General features: G+C 42.6%; 1 protein-coding gene and 1 pseudogene across 2 annotated transcripts; both read right to left on the bottom strand.

Moving 5' to 3' along the window:
- Positions 1-480: 480 nt before the first annotated feature.
- Positions 481-3071, bottom strand: LOC311372657 (augurin-A-like). Its single transcript, XM_084489625.1, has 3 exons — positions 2943-3071; positions 1488-1651; positions 481-1072 (listed from the first exon to the last, which is right to left on the bottom strand). Exons 1-3 carry the CDS (start codon positions 3013-3015, stop codon positions 923-925), a joined length of 387 nt encoding a protein of 128 aa, XP_084345751.1. The 5' UTR covers positions 3016-3071; the 3' UTR covers positions 481-922.
- Positions 3072-6179: 3108 nt separating this feature from the next.
- On the bottom strand, positions 6180-7057 carry LOC311372656 (otospiralin-like; annotated as a pseudogene). The gene is made up of 2 exons: positions 6956-7057; positions 6180-6385 (listed from the first exon to the last, which is right to left on the bottom strand). The product of its transcript is annotated as an otospiralin-like (transcript).
- Positions 7058-12191: the final 5134 nt, after the last annotated feature.

Raw genomic sequence — 12191 nt, 5'->3', positions numbered from 1 at the left:
CTGTGGACATCGTAAAGCTTGCTGTACTGCGCTGATTACGTCTCACTTCTGCTACGGAACACTGCAAAGGGACTGGACTGTTTCTGATCTTCTGCTTCAAATCTTCCGTCTTCTACTTTGTGAAAGCTCTGTGGATATGTGAATCGTGTACTATCCTTTCAGGTGGAGATGCTATTTTAATAAACATTTTCAATATTTGTTTCGCCTTTTTTTTTTTAATCATTGTGAGGTTGTTGCTATCTGACATTCAATTAACAATGCGTAGTGTGACTCATGTCTAGGACTAACATTTGGCCTGTTATTGCCGTTATGAAAAAATATTGTGATGGGACTGATAACATTTTCACTATCGTTGCTACTGTGATATTACAAATTAATTGACGATGCATATGTAATCTGAAAAAAAAGCTGGGAAATTAGTTCCTCATAACGATATGCATGTGCCTAGTGTGTTGGAGGCCAATTAATCCACGCTGGTGATTGAGAATGTTTTATTTACGTAGGCATTAAACCAGCACTGACATAACATTTGTATAAGATCAGGCGATATGTTTAGTTGAATAATCAATTAAACCGAATGTAGCCTACACAATAAAATGAGATAATACGTAAAGGTTAATGTTTTGAAGAAGACTACACGTTAAGAAGGAGGGAACTGCCACTAATTATGACGCCGCATCCTAGTGTGTGTGTGTGTGTGTGTGTGTGTGTGTGTGTGTGTGTGTGTGTGTGTGTGTGTGTGTGTGTGTGTGTGTGTGTGTGTGTGTGTGTGTGTGTGTGTGTGTGTGTGTGTGTGTGTGTGTGTGTGTGTGTGTGGTAGTCGTAGTTTACGTGTGTGTGTGTGTGTGTGAGTAGTAGTCGTAGTTTACGTGTGTGTGTGTGTGTGTGTGTGTGTGTGTGTGTGTGTGTGTGTGTGTGTGTGTTAGTAGTAGTCGTAGTTTACATTGGCGCCGTGTCTATAATTGCCCGGGTCCCCGTTGGCATGCGGGGAGTTCTCATCGTAATGGTGCTGACGACCCTGATCCGTCGCTCGTGATTGGTCCAACCAGTACGCCAAGTCGGTCTCCAGCCTCTGCAAACACAACCACAAAGAAACACGCACATGGTCTCATGCATTAGACAGTGTGGTAAGACATGTGGTAAAACAAACTCGATAACATGCCTCCAAGGCCACGGTGATTTAAAAGTTTAATCAATCAATATCAGCAGTGGCAGCATGATAGAACTGGACACGCCGACGCGGCTTTATGAGTCACAAGTACTGGGCCTGACCATGAGGGTCACCGACTTCCCTCAGTATGCTCTTGGCTTGTCTGAATACGATTTGCGCAATGCCCCGCACATTTTCTTCTTCATGAAACATCAGTCCATCACATGGGGTGAACTCTGTTTTGATGATCAAACAACCCAAAGTAACATGACATCGAATATTAAGTCATACATTTATCAGAATCTATACACCCACATATGCACTGCTGTTCGCCTACCTGCTCATCGAAACCCATGTACATGAACTGCTGAATCCACTGCTGTACGTCCGCTCGGTTGCGATCCCAGACGTTTCGTTTGGGCCGGTTTAGCTTAGCCAGGAACTCTTGTGCCTTGGAAGGACTGATGGCGACAGCCGACTTGGAGGGAGCACCGCTGACAGCTGCACAGTTTGGGAATCAAGTGAGCAAATCACACATTTACAATTGCTCAACAATTACAGATGCTGGAACTATTTATTCAAGGTTGCTAGAATTATGGGACAAGTTGAGTCAATATAAAGTAAAGGAGCACACCAGATATGTTGTGGCATTGAGCCAATGCCGATAATAAGGAATGACAAACGTGTTTAATGAGAAAAAGGAATGCTACAGCATGTCTACAGGTATCATTGGTGTTTTCATTTAAGGTGAAGACACTAAATGGTGTTAGAAGAGTATTTTAGTTTAGTTTATCTTTAGTTTTACTGCAGTTGCTTTAAAAAGTATAAAGTATACAAAAAAAGTATGTAAGATAATTCAGTGAAGGACAATGCTTAGCCTGTGGAGATGGGTAGGAAGACAGCATGCTGTGTATCCATTAAAACAACACACACCAGAACAGAACCCATATGTAGCCTGAGGCGACAGTGAGAACCCACAGAGTACAACTCTTGTTGTACTCTGTGGGTACAACTCTTGTTGTACTCAATTTCCTCAAAGTACAGACAGGAAATTGTTTGCATATGTTTGGATCTAGAAGGCACATCAGTTCCCCTGAACTGCAAATGGAGGGGGAGTACATCAGGCGGTCTCCTCTTGTGAACGCATTCTACAGGCCTATACAGCGTTAAAAAGCAAACACTAATGTTATGCCGTCCACAGAGAAAGACCTTCCATGTTACTCTGTTACTCTACCCCCAATGCTTCTGTCCGCCTGGTGCTATTGAATCCCCTCCCATGATGGATTATTAAAAAGAGACTGACCTCTGGGCCGGGCGCTGATTCAGTGGCAGAGAGGATACAATGGAAGAGCTAAACATCCACTTTATCGCTTCGTCACTTGCTGACACAGAGCTCTCGCCAGCAGACTCAACCGTTTTCTCATTTTTCCACATCACCGAAACTAATCCTTCCATGTGTGTGTGTGTGTGTGTGTGTGTGTGTGTGTGTGCGTGTGCGTGCCTGTGCATGCTCACGTGCATGCTTGTGGTGTGTGTGTGTGTGTGCATGTTTGTGCATGTGCGAGATAGAAATCATAGAATCCGCACAGCTCGCTTTGCGTGTGTCTGCTCAAATATTATATTTCATGCTCGCTATTCCCAATCATTTCACCATGATGCACCTCTAGAAAATGATCTAGTGTCTCACCACAGCACACGGGACATGTCGAGTGCAGCACAGCAGCAGATGGGAAACAGATAGAAAGCCCAGAAACGACAGAACGACGTGCACAAAAGGGTTGTTGTGGCTCACCTCTGAGGGTCAGCAGTGTCGTCAATACAGCGAGCGCCATAACGCTGGCCAGGTGAAACCTCAGAGCAGCCATGATGAACCCGCTCTCCCCTCTCCCTGGACCTCTGTGAATGCACCAGTGTAGCACCGTGTTACAGGACCTGGTGGTGCGGGGGTGGAGGCTCCGTTTTTGGGGGTAGGGAATTAGGGGGGGGGGGGGGTTGCAAGAGGAAACTGGCCTATGGCTGTGGAAAGTTGTCTTCCTCCCCGTGCAGAAACACGACTAGTGTCTACAGCTGGCGTCCTGCCTCTGGTAGTTTTCCGTCTCCCACGGAGCCGGCAGAAGAAGCAGGGCTGAGAGGAGAAAAGGGAGCCTTTTCCTTCTCACGCATGGGCTTCACATGCATCGCATGGGCCTCAGGACTCACCCCGGGGGGGGTGTTGTTGAGTTGAACATATGTAATAAACTGCGGCCAGTCGTTGAGCAGGGACGGCGAAACATCTCAGATGAAATGTGAGATGTTCTCTAATGGGGGCTTCCACTGGGTTTCACTTTGAGATTGGCTCCCTGTTGGATGTCTCCTAAATGTGGTGTGTGTGTGTGTGTGTGTCCTCCCATAGGAGCTGTCCTGCTGGGGAATCTTTGAGTCTTCTTCTCTTCCACATTTATTGTAAAAACACAAAGCCCATCTTAACTTCCGATCCGCTGCATAAGCTATTATTACACACGGTTACTACACACCTGCACACCTGCACACACACACACACACACGCACAACCAAACTCCTTGACCCTACAATAAGATTTTTTTTTTTTTGTGAAACGGATCAGATACAGCCTTGAATCCCTCCAAAGCTCCCAACAAGCAGACGTGAGTAGCCTGAGAGATAGCTAGATATATACTGCATATAGAGAGATACAATATAGGTATAAAGATAGATAGATAGATATATATAGAAAGACAGCGATATATTTAAGCAATAGATCACGACAGGCTGTGGTATGTTCTCATTATACCACAGTTAAGTTAACTGTGATAAAACGGTTACTTAAGTATGGCGAAATGAAAGTCATAGACACCCTTAATTTTGAAAAAGCGAGAAAGTTGGAAAAGCATTTTTTTTTTAACGAATACAAAAAAATTGTCCCTCCTGGCTGCCTGCAAAGTGTACGGCGGTTGCTATGCAACACACTAGCGTCCTTCAGAGAGAAGACTAGAGACGGTAGCTTGGTTCGCCGGCAATTTAGCCTACTGTCGTGTTCACTCGTGTGCCTATTGCTTTACAACATTTCCACCCTCTCCTGCAATCAACATGTTTTTAGGCTTCAGTGAACTATGATATTGCCTTTATATATAAATAAACAACAGTTCAAGTTAGGCGCGGAGTGATACTGAACTCTGTAAACTGAACGGGCGTCATAGCTGTGTGTATACGCTCAATATACAACAGTTGGGAATAGACAGAAGTATATAGATAGATAGATAGATAGACAGACAGCTAGATAGATAGATATTGACCATACATCCATCACTAGCATGAACTTTCACCCTCATTTCGCTCTCAAGAGTCTTTGGCCGTGATGTCAGTCACTGTGTCACTCATTTGACGTTGCGTAGGGAGAGTTGTCCCAAAACGACAGTTATCGGTAAGCTCCATGGAAGTAAGAGAACCAGTCGCAATAGTGGATGGTTGAGAGGTGAAATAGAAAAATACAAATACAAATAAAGAAAAGGCCTTGACGAGCTCTGATTCTTCATCAGTTGTTTTTCAGAAGTGTCTGAATCCACTATAATTCCTTCACATACACAACATGATGTAACCAGCATCAGGGCTGTGCGTCAGACTTCCTTATACATGAATGGAATGACAAAGCCCCTTTCAATGGAGGTTTGTTTGTTCAGTTGCTCTTGACCCCGCCGAATGTACACAGGTGGGAATAATGAGCCAAGAGAATCTGGGTACAAAGTCAGAGTGGTTCTGCATTAAGGCTCTGGAGTTAGGATACTCTGCTTGCGTCAACCTGCTTCACTAAGGAGCAGAGTAAAGGACAGTTGGGATGGATAAACAAAACCAACTATACTGTCAACTGTTGAGCCAATAATGGCATGAGATGGATGAGGGTATCCGTTTCCTGTCTGAACCCACATGACCAATTATTCTCCATTCAATTTGCTTTAAGTTAAGGAAGTACACCTTAAAGGGGTTGTTCGGAATTTTGGACATCGGACCTCATTTCCAAGTGAGCCAGTGTGTTATTTATCATTGGAGACCATTTTCAACACATTTCATTCAGTCCTTCTAGTTGCAGAAATCGCAGGTGCTAGGCTAGCGCAAGTCAAGGGGAACTGCTAGCCTGCCAATAAAAACAGTTTTACCCACTCCACAGTGCACCCGAGGCAAACCAATTATAATGCCCGACTATCGATGTTAATGTCTGTGTTAATAGAATAATGTTAGAAATAAAACTATCCTTGTATCGCAATGATCACATTACATTTTGAGGAACTACTTTCTCAGCAGCGGCGGAATTTCACTTTGCTCCGGTGTAGCAACCAATTCACTACAGTAGACCGTAAACAGAAAAGCACACTCCAGGTAATATCAGTCCGCCGCTGCCGTAGCCCTCTTCCGACTACAGGGATTATAAACTAAATGCAATGCGATGCAAGGGTAGTTTTATCTCTAACATTATACTATCAACACAGACATTTACATAAATAGTCTGGCGTTATAATTGGTTTGCCTCGGGTGTAATGTGGAGTGGGTAAAACTCTTTACTTTTTATTGGCAGGCTATCAGTTCCCCTCGACTTGTGCTAGCCTAGCGCCAGCGATTTCTGAAACTAGAAGGACTGAATGAAAAGTGTTGAAAACGGTCTCCAATGATAAATAACACACTGGCTCACTTGGAAATGAGGTCCGATGTCCAAAATTCCGAACTACTCCTTTAATAAAAGGCTTTTTAGCTCATGAGCAGAAGGGTGAGGAAAATACACCATGAGTTTAAATGTGCTCACGATAGTTTCTCTTATACCATTACCGAAAGAGCTCAGATAAGGTAGACTTTTGTTATTCATATAACATGATTTATTTCCCGGGAGCAACTAAACAATCTTTTTTCAATCTTTCTTGATCAGTGGACATGTTTATATTTTGATGCATTACATTCGTTCAGTCCTCAGTAACTGAAGATATCAATATTCCAGGGATGTACAATCTCAAAACAGCGGGGAATGGGCCACTTCAGAAGTTCCGGATCATTCTTCAGGCTGAGGGTCGGCGCCAGGTCTGCCGTAGCCCAGCTGGTCGGCCGTGGAGAAGTGGGACCAGAAGGTTCTGGCCAGGTCGTTAATCTGGTCGTAGGCGCCCTGAGCACGGAGCTCCTCCACCCAGCCGAAGAAGTCTGAGGACCACAGGTTCCAGTAGGGCATGGCGGAACGCACCTGGCCTTCGTCTGGCTCCTCTGCATGTGGACGACAGATGGTTTCACACTCACTCAATGCCAAACATTTGTATTCTGTTTACCTGCACCAATCGGCGGCCGTTGTAGAATTGATGTGCTGCTGATCGATTAAAGCAAAACGTTCAATCAGGAAGACCACACAACCTCTATTTCTTATTGATCCATATCTGGATTCTTAATTTCCACTCGTCTTGCCGGCCCCTTGCCGGCCCCTTGCCGACCCCTCCCCCTTCGTCTCTCAACCAATCAGGACCTCCGTCACTAAACAGGAGTGCATCTCTCACTCGTGCTAGTCTCCTCGACCCACCCACCTCGCTTCACCTCGACCCACAAGAGATGGCTTCCTACAGGGCCAAGGAGTTCCATCATAACACCCCCACGACCAGCTTCTAGCCTCCATCAGGGGAATTCTAGTCTCCCAGCTGCCTTCATGGATCCATCACCCATTAAGGTTCACTTGAAGGTGTCTGATCGCCAATTGCTGCCGTATCTCCGCTGGTCTCTCCCTGATTGAACTATCGATGTAGGCTTACTCCCATTGTGCTATTGTGATAAGTGTAGGCCACTCACCTGCGATGGCCATGCATACGCACAGAAGGAAAAAGATCAATGAAGTCAAATGGTGTGAGCGCATGGTGTCGAAAAACACAAACACTGAAACAAAGAGCACATGAAGACACAAGCTTCTGATAAATCCAGTGTGCCGTTGTTTGTTGATCCTTTTTAAGGAACATAAACAACAACAACAACAACAACAGCAACAGCCATACAATGGTGAGACAGTTTAAGAGCCTTTTGTAATTTGCTCACAGCTTTTTCCGTTTACACATACTCTGGGGAAGACATTTATCACGTATGTTTCTGTAGTCGTAGGCCTACACATGTTTTATCTAAACGGTTAACGGTTTTGAAAAACATCTTAAGTCATACTAATCAACTAGAGAACAGGAATGTTTCTAATAATGTATATATATAATTTGATATGATAGTAAATTTGTATAATATTATGAATATTGATACAAATATTGAATAAACAACCCACTTTTCAGCTTTTCCTACCTGCGCGGTGTGGCTGGGATATGGTGTTCTAGCTGGCCCTTCTCCGTCCGTCTCTCGCTCTCTCTTTTGAGTTGTCTCTCAAGATTGACTTGTCTGCAGGTCTGCAGGTGAAGATGGCAGAGCAAAGCAGACATATTTGCTTTTCACAGGCCGAGAGCAACGTCACATCAGAGAGTAGTGACTTCTCACACCTCTCAAGCTGTCCTCCTGTGATGCCAGTACAGCTCTAGAGTGATTCTTTGAATATATCCCAAAATATCTCCCTGGTCCCCTTCCCCATTAACCATGACAGCACAATGAACATAACATTTTGTGATATGCTTTTTAGGGGATTTCCCCAAAAATGTATTCACACGTTAACCTGTGTAGCACTAGCAGATGATAGTAAGCATTTGGCATTGTAACGTCATCTTGGTTCAATAAGGGATTGTCTGTCTGTGAAAGAAAAAGTATAAATATGAAAGTTCCTAAGGAGGAAAAAATAAATAAAAATAAAATAAAAATAAAACAATACAACGGAGAGAAGCACATAGAAGACAACGTTTTTACACCTTGGCATCAGACTGCCTCGTGGCACAGCTAATCAGCCCCCTGCCACACACACACAAAGGTAGGATGTGATGCAGACTGGCATGTGGGCAAGAGTCTCAGGCAGGTGACGACAGACGACAGAGGGTCTATAGAGCCTGAGAGAGGGAGAGAGAGAGAGAGAGAGAGAGAGAGAGAGAGAGAGAGAGAGAGAGAGAGAGAGAGAGAGAGAGCCCTAGCTGTCATCGAACATCACTGAGTCTGCTCAGTGAAGTGAATACCTTGCAATAAGAAAGACATTGTACTTCATATCTTAGATATATATTTGCATAATATAGATTGCATTGTAGAAAACATATTTCTGTAACTCTAATTTAGCATTTTTAATTAAAAGTCACTCCAAATGAATGTGAATAAAATCATTGAATTCACCATGTTTACAAAAGAAATAGATTGTACAGTTTGGTTTACAAATAACCATCTGTCTCTATCTATACCAAGTGCTCTGGACTTGAACAGGTGTATTGAACTGCATCCACCTTTGATAATGTAAGGTAGGCATCACAACCCACACATATAACAAACTACTCAGTGTACTCAGTAGTCAGGTGTAACTCCTGATGTGGCAATGCACAGCACAGCTGAGGTGTTCAGCATTGAGAGTGGATCTGTATCCGGACTTCACGCGCGCACCAGCACTTTTCGCAAAAAAGTAATTCATAATTAATTAATAATAATTAATTGTGAGTGGCCCGCGAGTTCCAAAAAAATAACTAATACTTTTTTTTGTAAAAGAGTATTCCTTTTTTTTTTTTTTTAATGTACCTCACATTTCACAATTTAAAGGTCGGTTGGTGCATTTACATTGCTCTGATATGTTATGTAGCGTTTGCTAGAAAGTTCCATATTTGCATTAAGTCACCTTGCTAGATGGTCATGCATGCATGTAGGCCAGGAAGAGAAGGACTTTAACTCAAATGAAAAATTAATGAGGCAGGTATTCTGCTGGATTTCCTTCTATGTTCTGAAGCTCGACACGTGAAAGGTTATATTTTGTCATGCTTTTATATTTATTCCAAATTAGTGGCTTAGAGGACGTTTTTATCCCAAGCCCCTTGAAGTGACTTAAAGTTCAGTTATTTTTGGCTGTGAATAAAAGGTAAGCCTACAGGCTTTTTCCTTTGCCGCGAGGGCCTTGGTGGGAACAAGTGACTTCGTTATGACTGAGATCTCGGAGTACACTTTTCCGTCTTGGCAGCACCAAAACATTAAACAAAGGTGAAAGATTCCAACGTTCCTCTTTGCTCCTGAAGTGCAGTGCTGCCCCCTATAGACAGACCCAAGCTATTTTAAATGTTGTTACACGACTATAAAATGTTTCACGAAAGATTCCCCAAACAACAATATTGATGATCTACATAGGGAGTTAAATACTTACTGCCACAAATTAAAATTGTGCCGTAGCCCTACATTGTCATACAGATTTTAAATACAATACACAGTGTATTTTCCTGATGCGGTATTCTTTTGGAGTAGTTATTGCCCATTATTCCCATGTGGTATTCATTTTGTGTAGCCATTATTAGTGCTGCCATAGGAAAAAGTGTGAGCCTGTGTGCTTTTGCATTAAAATCCTCTACAAAATTAAAAAAAGAGCAATTGCTTCAGCTGTAAAATTATCAACACAACCTAACACATATTTAAACTTTCTCCAACAATCATTGGACGAACAGACAAAAGAAATGTCTGAGTAAGAACTTCTCATCTGCAGTTATCGTCCAATCAGCGAGCAGGCCTTGAAATGATGGTGACAATCATGTTGCATGAGATAAGAGCCAGACATTCAACTGTCGGTTAAATGCTATAAATGTGAATGATGACAACTGAGAAGGACAAAATGGGCCAATGGTTTTGTAGCAAATTTGTTTTTAGTAAAAAAAGAAGAAGCATATCAAGTCCATCACATTGGTTGGAGAACACACTTGCTGGATCAAATCTATTCACACCTCATCTAATATTTGTATATTATATACATAATACAGTAGAATCAACTTGTGTATGACAAATGCTTGAACAATAATCAGAAATATGCATCTTCTAAAATAACAAAAACAACTCCATAATCAACAATCCCATTGGTTGGCTGAACTAGTGCAAATAGACTGAACACCGAGAACCCACACGATTGGTTAATACTAACTTCCTCCTACCAATACAGAGGAATACTCTTTTAAAAGTAGTCAATCACACATAATTTTGTAACGTGTATATTTAGTGACATCCTTAATTTTGACAGATTGGTTGAATCAATATAGAAAAGGATTTGCACATGAAACATGGAAAATGAATGAAGTTGATGTAGCCTTGGCTTTGCTAGTCAGTGTCGCAGTCATTATCTGTAATTCCTCAACATTAGTTCGCCCTCAGGAACAGACGGACTCCAGCAATGGCCGGAACTATCTTCCCATTTTTAATAAATACTTAAATCAGAGGTAATGTTTCATAACCGCATTCATTCCAGGAAGACAATGTGGGGGTTATGCAGGTTAATAGACTTATCATTGAAAAAATACACTACGTTCTTTAAACATGAGTTTAGTCAAAAAAAGATATTCTCTGGATTTAGTATCTCTTGATTTAGTATCTTTGTAGAGATACAGCCATTAGATGTGTGTGACAACACAGATCTTGTCCGTCCGTAAGATTCCTAAGAGTGTTTGAATGGATGTTGTTTGTAGCCCTGGTGTGTGGGAATGGGAAGTCAACCGTTTTCAAGAACCCAACAAGAGGAGGAAGGCAGGAATGTGGACGGAAGGAAAAAATTAGAGATTGTGGTCACTGGTGGGTAGTCGTTGTGTGAAAAAAATAAATCTAAAGAAAATCAGGAGCACTTTTAACTGGCTTTTTGAAAAATAAAAACAAGTACTCAAAAGAAATCAACGAAAACTAAACGCTTAAGATAATTGAACAATATTAGAAAGGTAACATGGTGTCTTGTAATTTATTGACCTGCATCTCATTCTGCCCTCCTATTCATTTATAAAGGAACATAATGATGTGATGTGGTCAAGTATTCATGTTTCAAAAGTAAATAGAAATAAAGACTCATCACTTGGACTTGACTTAAATCTCAAAGCAAGGCCTCAGGCGTTTCGCTAGCAGCTGATGTGGTCGGTGACAACATTGGGGTGGTTCTACAGTAAGTGATAATCCCCGTCATCCCCACCAGAGGGCAACAGTTACAAAGCGCAACAGGCAATGGATGCAGCATAGAGACCCTGAACGCAATAGAAGACCATAAGCATGAAGACCATTCAACTGAGTTGGTCAAAAAAGAAAAGAAAAAAGTGATTCCGGGAAAGAAAGCTGACCTTAAGACGCTTTAGAAGTTGAATTGGTAAACAGAAGTGGTACGTTCGTTTTTTTTTTAGCCTTACAATCAATTTCCAGTGTTTGTTAGGTTGTGGTCGGCGTGTGCGTGTGTACGTGTGCGTGCACGTGTGTGCGTCACGGCAGTGCTTTGACAAGGAACAGCTTGTCTCCGTAGTCGCTGGTGAAGATGGGGGCTTTCTTGTAGTGCTCCACCAGCTCGTCCATGGAGCCGAACCGGCGCTGGCCGATGCAGTAGCCGCCGTCCGTCAGCAGCACCTTGAAGTGCTTGTTCTTCTCCCTGGCCTTCAGAGACACCGAGAAGTCACTGGGCTGGAAGAGACACACACACACACACACACACACACACACACACACACACACACACACACACACACACACACACACACACACACACACACACACACACACACACACACACACACACACACACACACACACACACACCTTTAGACCCGGATGATGGTGTGCAGATATAGCAGCTGTGGGAACAAACAATAATAATAATAATGATGACGATTATTCTTATTCCTATGAATTACATTAGGTGCATTGCTGGTCTGGTTATTGCTTCTATGGCTGTAATTCGGATTGACTCTTGGTTTCACTTAGAGGATAACTCAATAGATATTTCAACCTGAACCCTATTTTCCAATTACTTTGGGTCCAAGTGACCACTGCTGTTCTTTTTTCAATTGGTCATGTATTGAGTGAAAGCGATTCTGCCATAGCGTCTGTGAAATGGTAAGACCTAGGGGCAACAGAGCAGTCAACGTTCGTCCTCTGAAAGTGCTTGTTTTTGGTGACAGGTTCAGACAATAAGGCTTAT

Source organism: Micromesistius poutassou (genome assembly GCF_964030765.1).
Source record: "Micromesistius poutassou genome assembly, contig: SCAFFOLD_5629, whole genome shotgun sequence".
In the NCBI taxonomy this organism is placed as follows: Eukaryota; Metazoa; Chordata; class Actinopteri; order Gadiformes; family Gadidae; genus Micromesistius; species Micromesistius poutassou.
The sequence above is the reverse complement of the archived record's forward strand: the minus strand, read 5'-3'. Positions and strand labels throughout refer to the sequence as shown.

Coding starts and splice junctions, on each gene's coding strand:
- LOC311372657 (XM_084489625.1), bottom strand. CDS start 3,015: ATGGCTGCTCTGAGGTTTCACCTGGCCAGCGTTATGGCGCTCGCTGTA. Junction 1,652..2,942: donor GACACTGCTGACCCTCAGAG/GTGAGCCACAAC, acceptor CAAACTGTGCAG/CTGTCAGCGGTGCTCCCTCC. Junction 1,073..1,487: donor ACATGGGTTTCGATGAGCAG/GTAGGCGAACAG, acceptor TTGTGTTTGCAG/AGGCTGGAGACCGACTTGGC.